This window comes from Crocodylus siamensis, chromosome 10, assembly GCF_052110815.1.
Source record: "Crocodylus siamensis isolate JL-2025a chromosome 10, ASM5211081v1, whole genome shotgun sequence".
Classification (NCBI taxonomy): Eukaryota; Metazoa; Chordata; order Crocodylia; family Crocodylidae; genus Crocodylus; species Crocodylus siamensis.
This window is the reverse complement of record NC_143404.1, coordinates 32,955,369-32,974,581: the sequence shown is the minus strand read 5'-3', so window position 1 is coordinate 32,974,581 and position 19,213 is coordinate 32,955,369. Positions and strand designations below refer to the sequence as shown.

At 41.3% G+C, this 19,213-nt stretch overlaps 1 protein-coding gene across 4 annotated transcripts in view; it reads left to right on the top strand.

Moving 5' to 3' along the window:
- Positions 1–19,213, top strand: part of FBXW11 (F-box and WD repeat domain containing 11) — a 113,660-nt gene that overhangs the window by 50,003 nt on the left and 44,444 nt on the right. For all 4 annotated transcript variants that reach the window (XM_090064486.1, XM_090064487.1, XM_090064488.1 and 1 more), the window contains 2 exons: positions 12,658–12,720; positions 15,907–16,132. In XM_090064486.1, the coding sequence (XP_089920612.1) occupies positions 12,658–12,720; positions 15,907–16,132 (289 nt within the window). The remainder of the gene's footprint in view (positions 1–12,657; positions 12,721–15,906; positions 16,133–19,213) is intronic.

The window sequence follows — 19,213 nt, the reverse complement described above, 5'->3', positions numbered from 1 at the left end:
TTTTGAGCGCTTGACTTTGTTATGTTAAAAGAACATTGAGATTTACATTTTAAATGCAAGCTCTGCAGGGCTTTTTTTTTTTTTTTTAAGTACAGTGAAAAACAAAATGTATTTATAAACACAAATCATCAGTAGGATTTGGATAGTATAAGCAGAGACTATTTGTAGTAGTAATAGTCTCTATCTGCTACCTGGATGTAACAACTATAAGAGATGAACCATTTTGCTATTGGTATTCACAGCTGTCTGAAGGCATATTGAGATTCAGGCACCCTATATTCAGTTCCTGCAGGAGAATGATTTTGTTAGTAGTTGTATAACCTTTTTTTTTTTTTTTTTTCCCCCTAACCCCCAGTTTTGATTCTTGTCTGCATACATCTCTCCTAGCCTAGCCATTTACCTGTTTTATTTATTTTCCCCTATCTCTCTCCAGCTCTTTGACTAGCATAAGTTGTTTCTACCTTCTCTGTACCTGGGTTACCTAGTGAATAAGTATTGCAGGCCTGCAACGGAGTATTTTATCTGTTCTGTGCCAGATGTCAGAGCAGCTGTACAGAATTGTTGCAGGAATTTGCCCTGCTTGGCCCAGGCAGCTCTGGGCTAAAGCATGCTTGTTCATGTTGGCAAGCAACTAGATGTATGTGGAGACAGTCTTTGAGAAGCAGGTCTGCTGGCCTTTACTGAACACATGCATGTTGCATTTTCAGGGCATTATTACTTGGCAAACATGAGTGCATTTTATGAAGAAAGAGCATGCCTGACACCTGGATGGCCTTTCAACAAATTTCCAAACAACAAAGGAGATAGTGACTAAGCTGTTGAAAGCATTTTCAGTGGGAGCAGATTTTATTTCCTAAAGTGGTGTTAGGAAATAGCTGAATCATTTTTTACATATACTTTCAAGAAACTTTCAGTGTGAGGCAGGTAAGTGACTTGGAAACTTCAGTCAGAACAGTTTGTTTGGCTGAGTTTTAAATGGTCCAATATGGGGTTTCATGGTCAGAATTTTAGGTAACGTTTTATATCAGCATGAATTGCAATTCTGTACTAAAAGCTGAATTAAAAAATAGAGTAAGGATGAAAAACACACACTCCAAGTTAGCCAAAACCTTGATTCTGCCCCTTTGGTGTAAATACCACAGTAGTCTTTGAGTGATTGTATACTTTTTTTTTTTTTTGACAGGTCCCCTGCCTCATTTAGTGCAGAGGACGGGTGGTGCTTAGGAAGTGTGACTGTATGGTATATTTGTTTTGGTCTACTTCATTCTTTTGAGGCATCACAGTTATTTATTGCACATCATCAAAGGCTCGTACCATTATGAATTCATTCTTTTCCCTGTGAACCTTCTGTCGATGGTTTTTCTCTCAAATACTTTATTTCTTACAATACTCATGTGAGATCGCTGTCCCGTCACTAGAGCCTGTGGGGACAGTTGAGTTCTTACCGCTTCTAAAAATTGGGTCCTGGATGTTTCAAGTTAATGAAAGTAAAGAAACAATAACCAAATCTGAAAATTTTAAGTAACTTGTCCATCATCAGAGGAGATCTGGGAGGCAGAGATAAGAACCAGACCTATGACTGCTACCTGCCTTAATTATTAAACCCTTCTTTCACTTCCTGCAAATGCCTGCCTCCATTTTCTTCTCTCCTTTCAATTTCTAGAGTGGGAGAGATAGTAGTCTTAAATCAGACAAATACATATTTTGAAGCCCCAGTTTGTTTGTTGTGCCCCATATGTCTTGTGTACTGAATGAGGCAAGGGTCCTGTAGAAAGTGAGATCATTAAACAGGAAGGGTGAATTCAGATTTGACAGACAAGTTTTGATTCTAGTATTTCTCAGTCTCTTAAGTGTGATTTCCTGGGTGGTGCTTACAAACAAAAAGGGCATAAACCAGCTCTGTGCATCTGTAATAACACAGCATAAATCAACTTGGTTTGAATCCTGAACCTCCAGCTCTGCAGCCCAGTGTCTAGTCCTATAGCTGAAGAAGTAACTACATTCTCAGTGCATTTACACATGAAATTAATTTGATGCAGTAAACTCTGACAAAGTCCGTGCTGAAGTTTATTGCTTCTGGGTTCACTGTTTACATGTATACCTGGGATGGCAGCATGTTGAGCTAGGGCAGTGTAGCCACACCTGGGCAGGAGGCCTGGTGGGGTGGGGGTGCAGCCTGCCAGCCTGGGGCTGCTCTTGCCTAGTTCAATGTGCTGTGCAGGGGTTGGGTGGGGCATGAGGGTGCTACAGTGCAGGGCTAGATGGCAGGCAGCCCCCTCACTATAACACCTTCATGCCCCAGTTGGCCCTGGTCGTCATCTACACATGTTGCAGCAGAGTAAATAACTACCATAGAATAATGCACATGTTGGGCAATACTATCCTATGGCAGAGTTAACTGGTTTACGCCAGCCTAATAGCACTGCTCATGTAAATGGTGACGCTTTACTGCAGAGCTTAGGCAACCCCACATTAAGTGTCTCATGTAGATGCGCTCTGAGAACAGAGGAAGACTGTTTTCCTATATAGCTATTATAGAAAAATGCGCAACAAAACAAACAGCCTGTGTATGCAGTGCAGCCAACTATGGAGTTAAAGAAGACAGGTGCTTAGGGGAATGCAATATTTATCTACTGTATTTGTCCTTATTTCATCTAGAATTTCAGTGGGGTGTGAGGCCTGGTTCAGAAAAGATTGTGTTACAGAATTGTTAGCTCTAGTCATGAATCTAGAGCTTGCAGTTTTGAGTTTTCAGTGTAGTAGCCTTCCCTCTAGGGTAAAGGGTATTTTGATACGATGCTGTAATAGACACAGCGGCATTAGGTTATGGTTTTGTGTTCTTTTTGAGTGAGTTGTGCATGACACTTGAGGTGCTGAGTTGTGAAGAATATATAGGTTTAGCAGGTTGCCAAAAAATGCCTCCTTTATCTCTTGGATACAAAAAATCATGAACTAAATATAGACATTGGATTTATGACACATTATAACCTGCTTGACATCTGACTCCCTAGGTACCTATCCACTTTTTACCAGCTACATTCATCCCCCTTCTGTTCTTCCCCTCCCTCCCTCCCAGCCTGTCTCTCACCCACGGACTCCTCAGTTTACATCTTCACTGACTGCCTGTCTTGCATGCATACCAGCCCAGTCTCTGGCTTCTTTACTATTTGTTCCATCCAGGAACAGCACACACCAACTGCAGAGGCTCCTCAGCCTGATGAAGGGTTTTTAAACCCTTGCTAAGAAATTTTTCCCAACTATTTCAGTTGGTCTAATAAAAGATATCAGATTCACCCAAAGAATGTTGTCTGCCTGTGTCCTTAGACTAACGTGGTTAGAACCTATAGTCCTTTACCATAGGCGATTCATGGATTGCAAGAGCTGGAAGGGACCTTGCAAGATCATTGGGTCCAGCCCCCCTGCACCAGGCAGGAAAGACACCTGGGGTTAGGTGACCCCAGCAAGGTGACCATCCAGTCTCCTCTTGAAGATTTCTTGGGTAGGTGATTGCACCACCTCAGGAGGGAGGGAGATTATTCCAAAGTCTGGACACCCTAACTGTGAAGATGTTTTGCCTAGCATTAAGCTTGAAACTGTCTTCCAGAAGTTTGTGGCCATTACTCTTGGTTTTCCCCATGGGTACCCTGGTGAACAGCTGTTTGCTGAGCCCCGATGTAGCGGTAAGGTGCTACCAAGTCCGCCCTCACAGCCTTCTCTTTTTTAGGCTGAAGAGTCCCAGGTTTCATAGTAGCTAGGATCAGGAGGGACCTGAACAAATCATCTAGCCTGTCTCCCTGCCACAGGCAGGAATGAATGCTGGGTTCACAAGGCCCCAGACAGGTGATCATCCAACCTCCTCTTGAATTTGCCCAAGGTAGGGGTGAGGACCACTTCTCTGGGAAGTTGGTTCCAGATTTTGGCCAACCTAACTGTAAAAAATCGCCTCCTGATCTCTAACCTAAACCTATTTTCCATCAGCTTATTACCACTGTTTCTCGTCACCCCAGGTCCCTCAGCCTTTCCTTGTATGGCTTGCTGTGCAAGTCTGATCATATGGGTGGCTCTTCTCTGGACTCTTTCAAGCTTTACCATATGCTTGTTGAAGTGTGGCACCCAGAACTAGACACAGTAAGCTGAGCAAAGCGGAAGAATAACTTCCTTGGTTTTGCTTGAGATGCATCGATTGATGCATGCCAGGTGTGTTGCTTTGTAGATTTCAGATACCTGCTGTAATCCAGGGAGATGCTGAAGAGTTGCAAGAATTTCTGTAATGTGAAAAGTAAAGAAATATGTGTGTGTTACCTGTCCACTCCCTTTACAATTTGACCTACCCTAAACGTTACCTAGTTTAAAGAGAAATGGCTAAATGCAAACAGGATTTCAAGATCACCTCCATTTCATCATTTTTAACATTAATCTAAAGAAAAACGCAAATTAGAAATCTGCCCACAGTTTTGACATAAGCATAAAATGTTTTTGTACACCATTGTAGAGTTAATTATATTTTTCTCAGGTAATAAGACCGTATGTTCTGTACATAGTCTTCATAGTCTTATAAATTACTGTTGTTATCGACAGTGGGTTTTAGTTAGGATAATTTTAAATATTCTGCGTGATTATGTACAAATATATTTGGGGGGTAAATAACTCTTAAATTCTGAATTTAGCTGCAGTTCAGGTTTATGCTATACTTTGTAGTATGTGAGTGTGCTTGTGTGTAGTTCATTACTATGCCTTGTTCCATTCCTTCCCACATCTTCTCCCTCTGGCCTTTTCTTTTACTTCTCAGAATATTTCTCCATTTTTCTCTTCTGTCTAAACAAATTCACTTAGTTAATTTTATGATGCTGTTAATCTGACCAAGGACACTCACTTGCAGGTCTCAGGTCATAGTGATTCTTAGAACCACTTGTATTCAAATTATTTTTTTAAGTGGCCATATATCTATTGCAGATTTGGAGATTTTTCCTTTTGAAGAATGTAGCACTTCCATAATCAAAATGGCAGCCTAGATAACCCAGTAGTCCTCTCTTCCCAAATAATGACACTTGCCTTGGAATTGTAGTTTTCAAAAATGCTGTCAAAATCTTTTAGAATAAGATTATTTTGTTTTTTTCAGTATATGCCAAGCCTTCTAAAACCTTTCCTTTCCGTTTGTTTCCTTGAGTCCTTTACTCTTATTGTTTATAGATTTCATAGACATTAGGGCTGGAGGGGACCTTGAAGATCATCAAGTCCAGCCCCTGTCCCAGGGGCAGGAAGCCAACTAGGTTAAGCAAGATAGACATCCAAACATTTCTTGAATGAGTGCAGAGTAGGTGCCTGGACCACTTCTGGAGGGAGTCTATTCCAGGCCTTGATAAAGATGTTGAAGAGAACCGGTCCAAGGACAGAGCTTTGGGGAACACCACTGATCACAGTGCCATAATGATTCGCATCCATGAACTACTATTCTTTGGGTCTGACCTTGGAGCCAGTTTCCCAGCCATCAGACTGCGGTGTAGCTGAAGCCACATTTGGCCAATTTTTGAATAAGGAGATCATGGGACACCAGATCAAAGGCTTTTTTGAAGTGCAGATATATGATATCAATCTCTTCTCCCTGGTCCAGGTGATATGTCACCTGGTCATAGAAGGAGATGAGACCTACCTGTGACAAACCCGTGCTAGCTGTCCCTCAGGATGTTGCCATCAGCCAGCTTATCAAGAAGGGTCTCTTTGATAATTTTCTCCAGAATCTTACTAGGGATTAAGGTCACACTGATTGGCCTGTAATTCCCGGGATCTACTTTCCACCCTTTCTTGAAGATGGGTACCACATTGGCCTTCTTCTAGTCTTCAGATACTTCACCTGAGCACCACAAATTTTTGAATATTTTTGCCAATGGTTGGGGTATCACAGCTGCCAGCTCCTTGAGTACTCTAGGGTGTAATCTGTCAGGACCAGCTGACTTGAAGATGTCCAGCCTCTCAAGGTGTTCCTTTACAAGGTCTGCACCGATGCTGGGTATAGATACACCCTCACCCTGGCTGTCCTGTGTCATGTTAGGCAGGGCGGTCTCTTTGAGCTGATGAAAGACCGATGCGAAGTACCCGTTAAGCAGGTTGGCTTTTTCTTGGGTGTCAGTTATCAGTTGTTCCATTTGGTTCAGCAGAGGTCCAATATTACCCTTACTTTTTTTTCTGACTCCTTACATGTCTGAAAAAGGACTTTTTATTATCCTTGATATGTGAAGCTAGATGGAGTTCAGTTACAGCCTTGGCTTCCCTGGTCCACTCCCTGCAGGCAGGGACCAGTGCTGAGTACTCCTTGGTGGTTATTCCAGTTTTCCATCCTTTATAACTCTCTCCTTTTAGGCAAAGGAGGTCCTCAAGTTCCCTGCTGAGCCAAGGGGGTTGCTGTGCCCTTTTGCTACCCTTCCTCCGTGATGGAATGGACAACGCTTGTGCTGTCAGGATTGCTCCCTTGAGGAGCAATTCCTCCTCTTGAACTCCCTTTTCTGTCAAGTCATAGTCCCTTAGGGCCTTGAAAACAAGCCTCCTGAGCTTGTCAAAGTAGCTTTCCTGAAGTTGAGGAGTTCTGCATCCCTGATGGCACACAGTCACTGTACAGAGGAGTTCCAGGCCGCAATCTGGCACCTCAGAGACTCCAAAGTGGAGCAAATCTCACAAGGGGAGGTGTCCGTGCTCACAGTCCCACATACCTGGAAACGTCCCAGGCAGCCCCCGCAGCTGAGCGGCAGAGGCTCCGTGTGCGTGGAGCCCAGACCCATGGGCTCCATCTAGGGGGAGGCCGCAGACTCTGAGGGGACCCTCAGGGTGTGGCGTGTGCCCATCTCTATTATGCCATAATAGTTCGGCTGCTGATGGGACTGTGTTCCCTTGGGCTTACAGGCAGGGCCACGGGCCCTCCTACACTAACTTGTGCGCTGGACAGACAAGCGTGCCTGTGCGAGGCTCCAGTTGCATGGCTCCTTGGGGGCTAGTCGAAGTAGGGGGCGGGGAGGGGGGAGGGTTGTGTCCCTCTTTGGCTCTGACTTAGCTGCTCTGCAGCTCCTCTCCCAGGAGTTCTAACATCAACGAGATGTAGTTCCTTCCTTCCATCTCACCCGTCTTTCCTTCCTTTACACATTTTGATCCTTACGTGCATAACTGTAGGGAGTTTAGAGCCTTGAGAATGTGGATGGTCCCCTAAAATATATGTGCTAGCTGTGGAGTAATAACTTTTACTGGTCCAAATAGTTAACATATGCCAGAAGCAAATTTCTATGGCTAAAAGGTGTGTTGTGAGAAAATATGGTATTTTAAAAGTCTAATATAGACTAGGCAGCATATAATGTTGACGTGCTGACTGGCCAAGTTGTATCCCAGAAGCATTAACTTGACCTCCTCTGCAAGCACATAGTAAAACATTGCTTGATATATATTAATGTTAACTTTCTCACAGCACACCTTTCTATCCCATTCAAGACAAATTTATGTGGTAGAACATAAATGGAAAAATCAGGCAACAAGACTGTGTACTGATGCAGTGAATAAAGACTTCCTGTGAGCCAGGGAGAAAAGCATAGCTTTAACAACTGAGTCATTTTAAGCTAAGAATTGTTTTGAAGTTGGCAGTGTCCTTGAAAAGGAGCTGTGAATTATTTCCCAGCACTGACAGTGTGCTCTGCACTATACAAGACGCAGGTGTCAAGATAGTCTGTGCTCTAGAGAATGTGCTGTCTAGAAGACTTACTCTAATGACAATCATTCTTTTGACTGAATGGGGCTAGGAACCTCCTACCTTGTTTTCTGAAAGGGGAGAAGGGTCAGAGAATAGATCATTCTCTTAGTCATTTTTCTGAGCAGTAGGGGGAGTAAAGAAGAGTCTCTTGTCCACTCATACTGAGGATGGGAAAAGGAGCAAGTATCCATAATGCCCTGGGGCAGCAGCAGTTGAGTCCTGTGGGGCAGGCAGGGTGGAACTTTCATCTGGGCTGGTAGTAACTGATTGGACACATTTTTAAGGACCTGATTATATGGAAAATACTAATATATGCCAGACAAGCTAGACGGGTATAGGTTGTAGCCATGTTGGTCTGGGGACATGAGTAGACAAGGTTCTTTACCCTTTACAAGGGTAAATCTGATATCTTTTAGTAGGCCAAATCAGATAGTTGGAAAAATTCTTCTTGGCATCTTTTCAGGTATAAATACACTTCATGAGGCTGAGGAAGCACCTGCAGTTGGTGTGTGCTTTTCCTGGACGGAATGAATAGTAAAGAAGCCAGAGGCTTCCTACCAAACAATAGCTGTACACCAGAATGAATGCACACTGGAAATCTATCAAAGACAAGAATACCTAATTACCTGTGGGGGCACATTTCTTACAAGAAAACCACTCTCTCTCAGTCACAAGCTCAGTTCTAATCCTCAAAGGGAATTTATAAAACACCTTTCACAGACAAGCCTGTGAACTTCACTTCAACCCACTGGATACAAAAAATCATGGACTAAATAGATGTTGGATTTATGGTACATTATAACCTGCCTAACATCTGACTCCCCAGGTACCTCTCCACTATTTACCAGCTACATTCATTCCCCTTCCCTGCCACCTGTCTCTTATCCACTGACTCCTTAGTTTACATCTTCACTGACCGGCTTTCTTGCATGCATACCAGCCTTTGGCTTCTTTACTCTTCATTCCATTCAGAAAGAGCACACACCAACTGCAGAAGCTTGCCGAGCCTGATGAAGGGTATTTATACCTGCAAGCTTGCTAAGAAGAATTTTTCCAGCTATTTGAGTTGGTCTAATAAAAGATATCAGATTTATCCAAAGAATCTTGTCTACACAAGCTAAAGGAAGGTATCCCATTTGTATGGGTCGTGCTCCTCTGGTCTTCCGAGTGAGAGTTCCTGTCTGCCTTGTTCATAAGTGTTAGTCCAAAGCCAACATTGTGCAGGTTTTTTGTTTGTTTGTTTACAGATGTTTCATCTTTTTAAAGCAGCTGCAGTGTTCTGGGGGTGCTGATTGAGTTGGCTGATGTAATTGCAGAGCTGCTGGCCATTATCTTTGAAAACTTGTGGCGATTGGGGAGGTTCTGGACGATTGGAAAAGGGCAAATATAGTGCCCATCTTTAAGAAAGTGAAGGAGGAGGGTCTTCGGTACTACAGACCAGCCTTTCCTCAGTCCATGGAAAAATCATGGGCCAGGTCCTCAAGTCATCCATTTCTAAGCATTTGGACAGGAAGGCGATTAGGACAAGTCAGCATGGATTCACCAAGGGCAAGTCGCACCTGACCAACCTGATTGCCTTCTTCAGGGCCAGTCATCTCATCATCGATGTGGGGAGAGCATTGCACATAATATACCTTGACTTTAACAAGGCTTTTGACATGGTCTCCCACAATATTCTTGCAAGCAGACTGAGGAAGTATGGGTTGTATGAATGGACTGTAAAGTGGATAGAAAACTGGCTGGATCGTCAGGCTCGGAGGGTAATAGACAATGGTACAGTGTCTAGCTGGCAGCTAAGTGGAGTGTCCCAGAGGTTACTCTTGGGGTGAGTTTCATTCAACACTAAACGAGAAAGATTAATAGAAAAATGGGGGGAGGGAACTTAATTACCCCTCAAAATCCACTTGCCACCTGCTTGACTTTAGGGCCTCTAAGACCCCTGCCGTATAGCTTTCCACTACACCACACATTCTGTGTACTGCCACCAAAATGAATATGAGCCAAAGTGAGCAAGCTTCGTTCAATGTCTTCATCAGCAACCTGGAAGATGGGATGGAGTACACCCTCAGCAAGTCTGCAGATGACACCAAGCTGATGGGAGTAGTGGATACACTGGAGAGTAGGGCTGGGATTCAGAGAGATCTAGAGAAATTGGAGGACTGGACTAAAAAGAATCTCATGAGATTCAGTGAGGACAAGTGCAAACTCCTGCACTTAAGCTGGAGCAATCCCATGCACTGGTACAAGATGAGGGCTGACTGGCTGGGCAGCAGCTCTGCAGAAAAGGACTGGGGGGTTACAGTGGGCAATTAAGTTGCATATGAGGCAACAGTGCGCCCTTGTGCTGCAGGCTAACGGCATACTGGGCTGCATTAGTAGGAGTGTTGCCATCAGATCTCAGAAAGTGATTTTTCCCCTTTGTTCAGTACTGGTGAGACCACATCTGGAGTACTGTGTCCAGTTTGGGTCCCACGCCCACCCCCTCACTACAGAAAGGATTTGGATAAATTGTAGAGTCCAGAGGAGAGCAACAAGAATGGTTCAGGAGTGGAGCACATGACTTATAAGGAGAGACTGAGGGAACTGGATTTCTTTATTCAGAGGAGACCGAGAGGGGATTTAATAGCAGCCTTCATGTACCTGAAGTGGGGTTGAAAGAGGATAGAGCTGGACTGTTTTCAGTGGTGGCAGCTGATGGAACAAGAAGCAATGGTCTCAAGTTGCAGCAAGGGAAGTGTAGGTTTGATATTGGGAAGAATTTTCTCACTAGGAAGGTAGTAAAACTGTGGAACGGGTTACCCAGAGAGGTGGTAGAATCTCCATCCTAGGAGGTTTTTAAGACCTGGCTAGACACAGCCTTAGCTGGAATTGATCTAGTTGGGGATGGTTCTGCTTTGAGTAGAAGGTTGGACTAGAAGATCTCATGAGGTCCTTTACAACCCTAATTTTCTATGATTCTCTTTCAAAAACAGGTATAGATAACTTCAGCTGTTGTTTTTTAATGATCTGGTATCATTTGACTGGTGCAGTATGCCAGTAAATCATGTCTGTTAATTTGAGCTCCCTCTGGTGGTTTGCAGGGAATTGATTGTTCATGAAAGGTTGTTTAGATTAGTGACAATGTGTCTACTGAAAAAAAAAAAAGAAAGAAAACAAATGAACAAATAAACCAAAATACAGTCCCGAACAGACTCTAGTTTTAAAATGTGATGAAGTGTGTAAGTTTTGCCTTTCAGTATGCATAGGCTCATCTCCTAAAAGTTTTTAAAAACATTAGCAGAATTTGAATTGCCTGTACCCATGTTTGGATAACCTGTCTCTCTCATCTCCCTCCTCTTTGAGCCATTGACGCCTGGGTTTTTATTCTGCTTCAGTCGATACATATTTTGTAAATGGAGCAGTTGGTATTTTTCTACAAACATATTCATTTTGGTGGCAGTAGGCAGAATGTGTGGTACATGCTCCTCTGTAGTGGAAAGCTATACAGCAGGGGTCTTAAAAGGCCCAAAAGTCAGGCAGGTGGCAAGTGGATTTTGAGGGGTAATTAAGTTCCCCCCCTCCCCATTTTTCCTATTAATCTTCCTTGTTTAGTGTTGAAATGCATCCATTTTCTGTGATTCACTATTATCGCATGTGGAGGAGGAAAGAATGCCTAATGTTCTCTTAAGCTTACATAGTATTCTGGAAGGAGCGTTGACTCCTAAGGGATCCTTGCACAGTTAATATTGCAAAGATTAATACTGCAGAGATCATACAATCCAGGACGATAGGCCAGTAAAAAGAATATAAGGCTGGAAAGCAGGATACAGTATACAAACAAAAGTGAATGATGAAGCTCGTATCTTAATCCCATTTTTAAAATTTTTTTCTAGACCAAGTGTTATGTAGCAGGGAAGATGAATAATGTTAAAATGCATTACTGTTATATAACTTTTGTTTATAAATACAGTTTTCCCTGACAAGTCCCTTCATTAATCCATTATCAGTTGGCCAATTTCTTGTAGGCATGAGTGATGGAGGGGGTGGGTGAGTGCATGGTGGGAAGTTCAATGACTAGTAATTATAAAGGTGTGGGGGAGAAATAAGATGGAATGGATGATTGTTGTAGTTTTAGAAGCAGATTTGCGGGAATGGATGTGGGTAGATAATGGAAAAAAGATGGGAGTGAACAGAGGATAACAAAAATTGGGGTGAAGTAGAAATGTAAAGATGAACTGTGCTGACAGAGGAGGATTCAGAGATTACCGTAAAGAACAGGACGGGAGGGGAGAGTGGTAAAAACTAAAATGGAAATGTAAAAGGGGAGAAGACAGAATTTTTGAGAGGAGAATTTGGAGACACTGCAAGAAAAATAGGGGAAAGGCAGTAGCTGCTAAATCTCTTTGAGACTTTAGAAAGTAATTGTCAGAGCACCTAAAATATTCTGTAGGCAACAAGCCTGCATTGTTTCATTGAGCTAGATTATGTGAAAGATTTCTTTTATTTATAAATTTTTTATACTATTGCATGTCTGTAAAAGGGTACACTGAGTTGTTATGATGTCAGTGTCTGTATTTTAATTGTACATTAGAAGCTCAGTTTTAATCGCTTTAACTGTTGTGGCATTTGCTGATTTCACATTGAGATGAACATTGAAGAGCTACCTGTGAACTAATAACAAAAATTTGAAGAGGGGTCAAGAATGGAATTATCTTTATGGTAAATGGAACAAATAAACACTGGTACAAAGGAAACTTGAATACTTTCAGTGCCTAGGCTGTATGCAACTACAAGTTTCTGTTGTTGCTGTGTTGTTGGGGGTTTTTTTGGCTGGCTAGCTGGCTTTTTTTCCTTCTCTGCCCCCTCCCCCCCCAAATTTTTTACAGAGGCTTAGAATCGTCTTATAAATGAAATGTGGAGGAAATTCAAATAACATTTCTTTTTTCCTCTAGAACACATCAGTAATGGAGGATCAGAATGAAGATGAGTCTCCAAAGAAAAATACCTTATGGCAGGTAGGACTGAATTTCCCAAAGAAAGGATGTAAATAATTGAAGTGTTCTCGCTGTCTTACATTTATGAAGCTTCCAACTGCTTGCCTTTGGAAATCTATTGTCCCTTTTATACACATTTGGCTTAATCATCCTAAAAGTAGTTTGGCCTTCAGATGGAAGATAACAGTGACCAGTTTATAAAGTTGACTGATATTTTTAGAATTTGCTTTTTTCATATCCTTTGAAATTAGATACAACTCCAGCTTTAAAACGTACTTTACAGTGCAAAGTGCAGCTGGCATCAGTCGGTCCATTAATGGAAAGAATGTGGTCTGAGACTGTCCTACAATTACAGGAAATGACTATGGTATAGATTGTTTAACAGATGCTGTTCTGTAAAGTGAGTATCCCAGTCTCACTGCCTGTACGCTATGAATTTCTGTTCATTCTTTACTTTGGATTAAGTTTAAGCAGTTAGCTTCACAAAGTAAAAATCACAATCTTCTATCCCTGATCAGATCAACTTGCACTGTGGAAGGCTAGTCTAGAGTTGACTCAGTCCCTCTGATGTACTATGTATCAATAGGATGTTTATATATAAATAATATGTAGATAATTTAAAATATAGAATCTTAGTAGTGAAAACAATTATCAAAAAAATTAGCTGCATACTGATTGGGTTAACTTTCAGTATTTTACAGCTCAAACTTGACTCCAAAATCCAGTGTTTATCAATTACTTGTCAGAATATCACATCAATTTCATTAATTTAACTTTGATATTCTAATGACAAGAAATAGAATTTGAACTTCAAATTCCATTGCTAAGAAAGGAAATATGTTCTTGTGCTGCTATATTTGAGACCTGCCTGATACCAATTAAAATTTTTTTTAAATAAAAAGTTACTTGCCAAAATCCTGCAGCACATGATAAATTGATAAAAATTGAAAATTACACCCCTAATTTAGTGTACTCCTGAAAATGCTTAAAAATAAACATTGATTTTTAGCCATCAAAATTAATTAAAAATGAATTATAGTGCTTTTAAGCATGGTCTAGGGCTACTAAGGCCAAACTTCTGTCAGACTTTTCCAGTGAGCACTAAAATAATAGAGAATGGATCTTTGTGTTTACAGACTGAAACTTCAGGAATGCCCTAGACTCTAAGGCCTTGAAATTAACTTTTACATGAGCTACTAGATTTTGGTGTGAAAGAACAGGCTTGATTTCCAAGGACAAAAAGTTAAATAATAGCTTTTCACCTTTCTTTAACTCAGGGACTGTATCTTGAGGTTTACCCATGCAGCACCTTGGCCTTTCATTCATGGTCACTAGGAACATGTAGAAACAAGTGTTCTTGTAACAGAAAAGTGAAAGGAGGCTGAAGAGAACCCCATTGTGATATGGGTGGCTGCTGTTTTCTGCATCAATTTTATGTTTCTCTGTGCCTGGATATTAGGCTTAATGTGCAATTAGTCACAAACCGTCACTTATATTATGTAGACCAATGTTTCTCAACCCGTGGGTTGACTCAAAAGTGGGTCACAAGAATATACAAAAGGGTCACAAACAAACTTTTAAAAAAAATCAATTCTCCTTTTAAAGGAGAAAAATGTAGGAAACCATGGCTCTTCCCTTGCAGGCTGGCAGAGTTCTAGCCTTCAAGAGACGGCTTGGAGGACCCCTGCCCCCCCCACCCCACGCACTGGGGAGGCTGGGGGTGAGGGGCAGCAGGTCAGGTCTGGCCATTGATGTTTACAAATGGGTCCTGGTACAAAAAAGGTTGAGAATCCCTGATGTATACCACATATATTTGTAGCTATATTACAAATCATGGAACCTGATGACTTGAGCAAAACTCGTATGTGCACAAAGATATGCAAAATAATCCTCAGCATAGGAAAGGCACAAAATGTCTTTGGTTGTAAGGTTTAAGATGCACTTTCTTAGTCTCAAAGGGCTTTTGGAGACCTGAATCCTGAAGTCCGTTGAAACTGACAGTGTCACCATGTCCTTTTAATATCTGCAGACCTTTCCAAAAGAGCTCCATGGATCAGTTGAATGCCCCTTTAAGTATCTCATATAAAAAGCATAGTGGGGTAATCTTATCTTTTTGCTTCTGAAGATTCTAATACGTTCTAGACTACATATAAATATTATCTCAGTCTGCGTGCTGTAGTGCAGTAGTTGTCAATGGAGCTGTTTCTCTTCTTGCCATCACTATTCTTGATTGCATGGATATCTCATGGGTATAGGTCGTAGCCATGTTGGTCTAAGGAAATAGGAAGACAAGGTTCTTTGGGTACATCTGATACATTTTATTAGACCAGCTCAAATGGTTGGAAAGATTCTTCTTTGCAAGGTTTTGGGTATAAATAGCCTTTGTCAGGCTGAGGAAGCATCCGCAGTTAGTCTCATGGCATTTTCTGTTACAATTTGTGGTGTGATTTCAAACTCTAGGTGGCACTCCAGGCATAATGATGGTTAGAAATCCATGTTACTTCCATGATGCTTCTTGGTAATGACAGCATGGTCTTGAACTCCCCCTTTTTTCATTCTACTATATTTAATAGCAATATTTTAGTAACTTACGTGGGAAGATCTGTTGGGTAGCTAAAGATCTGTGGCCCCATTTAATTGTTCTGTGTGCCTGCATCTGTATACCTCCAGATGGCTGGAGTGGACTGACAAAAGGGAAAAACTTCAGCTTAAACATGCATAATGTCAGTCTTCTGTGATGGGACAACAAATAAAAACAATTGATGAGACTTTCTTTAAATTTGATATTTCTCAAAAACAATACATACCGTATCTTTCCAGTTATTTTGTATAATTGTAAACATTGAAACTATTGGAAATTGTTTGTGGATGGAAGATATACAGTAGAAGCTAATGGGCTTAAAGATATCTTTGTCTTAAATTGAATGATTGTCTTCAGTTTTCTTTACTTCTTAAAAAGTAAGACAATTCTAGTCTTTCTCTAGAGCTAGAAGTTTAAATAAGTGTAAAAGACTTCCCATAATGCATTGAAAGCAAAATATCAAAGTTCATCATTCTGGCATAAATGATCACATTAATTTATAATGTGTTGATGTATTTCTCTGCATTTTCTCACACTTTGCCTAAGTATTCTAATCAGAATAATTCTAATTGCTTAGAAATGCATAATTCTATAAGCATTAATGCTTATCTTTTTTCTAAAAATAGATAAGTAATGGAACTTCATCTGTGATAGTTTCGAGAAAACGACCATCAGAAGGAAACTACGAGAAAGAAAAGGACTTATGTATTAAATATTTTGACCAGTGGTCTGAATCAGATCAGGTTGAGTTTGTGGAGCATCTTATTTCACGAATGTGTCACTATCAGCATGGACATATTAACTCTTATTTGAAGCCCATGTTACAACGGGACTTCATCACTGCGTTACCAGGTAATAAACATTGTATATACAAGAGTTGGTTGGATAAGTACTTATTTTACTTTCCTTTACTGGATACGAGGGTGTGTGCATGTGAGAAATATAAATTATACAGACATGCATAACGATTTTGACAGTGTTCATGTTAAGCCATTCATTTCTGTGATTAATTGAACTGGCCACTGGATGCCAGTATTGTTCCATGTAATGCAGTTTATATAGTGTGTTCTAAAGAACAGTCTCTTTTTAAATGAATCTCAGTTGTTAACAACAATTGCACCTTTACTGCAAACTAGATCCCAGCTTTTTTTCTATACCAAACCCATAGGCTTAGAAAATGCTGTTAGATGGATGCATGGTTTTGATTTGTCAAGTCTTTACTTCATTTTCACTACATTTTCTGTTCTCTCCCAAGTTTTCTAAACTTTTTTGAATTAACTCCTCCTTAAAAAGGCTGTCTGCTTGGATCATGTAGTTTAGACATTTGTCTGGTTTTTGCTACTGAGTCGTAATAAAATAAAGTTGCAGAACATTTATGTAGTCCAGCTGTCATTCCCTACTTCAGTCATTCAGTTTTATGTAATGCCTCAGATTAGCACAAACCTTTATCAGTATTTTGTATAATATAATCCTTTTATGCCAGTTCCATAAAGCACTATGCTTCTGGATTTATGTAATCTGTTTTTGGACTCTGTTTTTGTGAGATGTGTTCTGTGCAAGCAAAATTCAGGAGAGCAGTTCACTGTAAGGTTTTGTTTTTGTTACCGTTTTGATGATGAGATGGTTTTTCTCGCATCCAATAACATTTCCTGGATTGATTCTACTGTATTCTGTATGTATTTTCCATATAAACAAAAATCCTGGATATGGAAACCATTTGTCTCATAAAAATTCAGGGGTTGCTTGGTAGAGTCATCTTTATTAATTAACTAGTTAGTTAAATAATAGGATAGTGTCCAGAACCAGTTCTCTCCAGTCACCGATAGCCTGCTGGCTTGGATTTGGGAAGTTTTGATGAAAGTTGCAGAGATCACTTAAACTTGTTTTGGCTGTTCCTCAAATAAGGTTAAGAATTTGCTTGTTTGTTTGCAAAATAGCTCAGTTTTTTTACAGGGTATATTTGATTTAAATCAAGATGTAAATCATGTTTTACATCACTGGTGGGAAGCCTCAATTTAATCATTGTTTTCTACAAAAGGTACACTCTTGTCGTTTGATATCCTCTTGTCATTTAATGTCCTGAAACTGCACTTTTAGAGAGAGGTCAGAGATTTCCTCCATTTACACAAACCTGCAGAGAGACAGTAGGGCTGATGGGTAGGTAAATAGGGCTGTTAATGGTCATCTTCATATACTGCTGTTAACAAGGATGTTATCTCTGGAGATGCAAATCCACAGTTTGAGAAGTGAAACTAAGCATCACAGAGATGCTTAATGGGATCGTCTAGAGACTGAGCCCTGGGTCCCATTGGGTAGAGTGTTTTTCTTTAATCTCTACTAAACTATAGAGGAGCCTCTGGGAATCGGGCCCGTAATATAGTCTATGGCCTGTTGTGACCTATTTATACAACTTTTCTAAAAAAGTTGCATGAATATATTGTCTCAAAGTATATGATTAGAAGTATATATAAGTAGAAGTTATCCCTGTATTATATAATTAGGAATATCCTATCCTACTATCCTAATCCCTATTCTATGATTGTATTTTTGAGCTTTACCTTAAATTAAAACTATATGTAGGTTGTGTTTTTTTAAAAAAAATCTTAACAAAATACAATTAAATAACAAAATAACAAAATACAATTAAATAAAACAATCTGTTTTTTGTTTTTGTTTTTTAATTATTGATTTTTATCCACCCTGGTTTTTTACTTGGTAGACTTGCTCATTAGTCTTGTCACATCTTTCCTCTGGCCTGTATTTTGCTGTATTGTTCTATCCTCAGCTGTTTAAGACGTCATATAAACAAATGACCAGAATATCATATTGCAGTGCTCTTTGCATTCATTGTTTGTCAGATATGACACCAGCACAGCATATAATGATGTAAGATATTTGAAAGGGAGAGAAGCCTGACATAAAATACAGTGGGAGTCAGTTGGTGGTTTAGATTGGTGTCATCCTCAGGGCAAACTTTTGAGGATATAGACAGCTATAACAACTGCATCATTATAGCTAGGGACTAGGGCTGTGCAAAGCTTCAGTCACCAATTGGATTCAGAGGAGACTTGGCCCGATTTAGCAGTCGAATCTCCAAATCTGATTCGAGTCGGGAGACCCATTAAAAGGTCTGAATTGAATCCAAAGCCTCTGAACTGGCTGCAAGTTCTTCCACGGCTCCTCTGGCTGTGCCTGCCTCCTTGAGCAGGGGGAGCCATGGGAGAAGCTTCCTTGGCTGCCCTGCCTGGCCCCAGCCTTCAGTACTTTTTTAAAAAAAAAGAAAAGGCCCGCACTCACTTGCTAGAGCGGCAGGGTCAGGGCGTCTGGAGGCTCATGGCAGAGCCCTCCCCATGCCGAGTGGGGCAGTGGGAGGCAGTGGGGATCACCCCCCACACTCTGGCACTTGCAGAACAGCTGCCCCATGGCATGGGTGCAGTGCAGCTTAGCAGGGCTGTGCGTGCTGCCTGAGACAGGGGCTGAGCAGTGCTGGGCTCCAGCTGACAGGTGGAACTGCCCCAGCTGTCAGCATGCGGCGCCCTTCCAAGCCACGCTGCACCCGCACCATGAGGCAGCTGTCCTGTGAGTGCTGGGGGAGACGATCCCTGCTGCCTCCCACTGGCCCACACTGCATGGGGGGCACTTCCATGAGCCCCCAGAGGTCCTGACCCCACTGCTGTAGCCAGTGAGTGTGGGCCTTTTTTTTTTTTTTTTTTTTTTTTTAAAGTGCTGAGGGCTGGGTTCAGGCAGGGCAGCCATGGGACCTTCTCCCCTGGCTCCCCCTGCTCAGAGAGGTAGGCAAAGCCAGAGGAGCCGTGGGAGAACTTGCGGCCATCCGGCTGTGTCTTTCTCTCCCAGCCCATCCGAATTGGTGCAGAATCTCTGATTCATGTGAATTGAATGGGGACAGTGATTCGAATCACTGAATCAAATCAC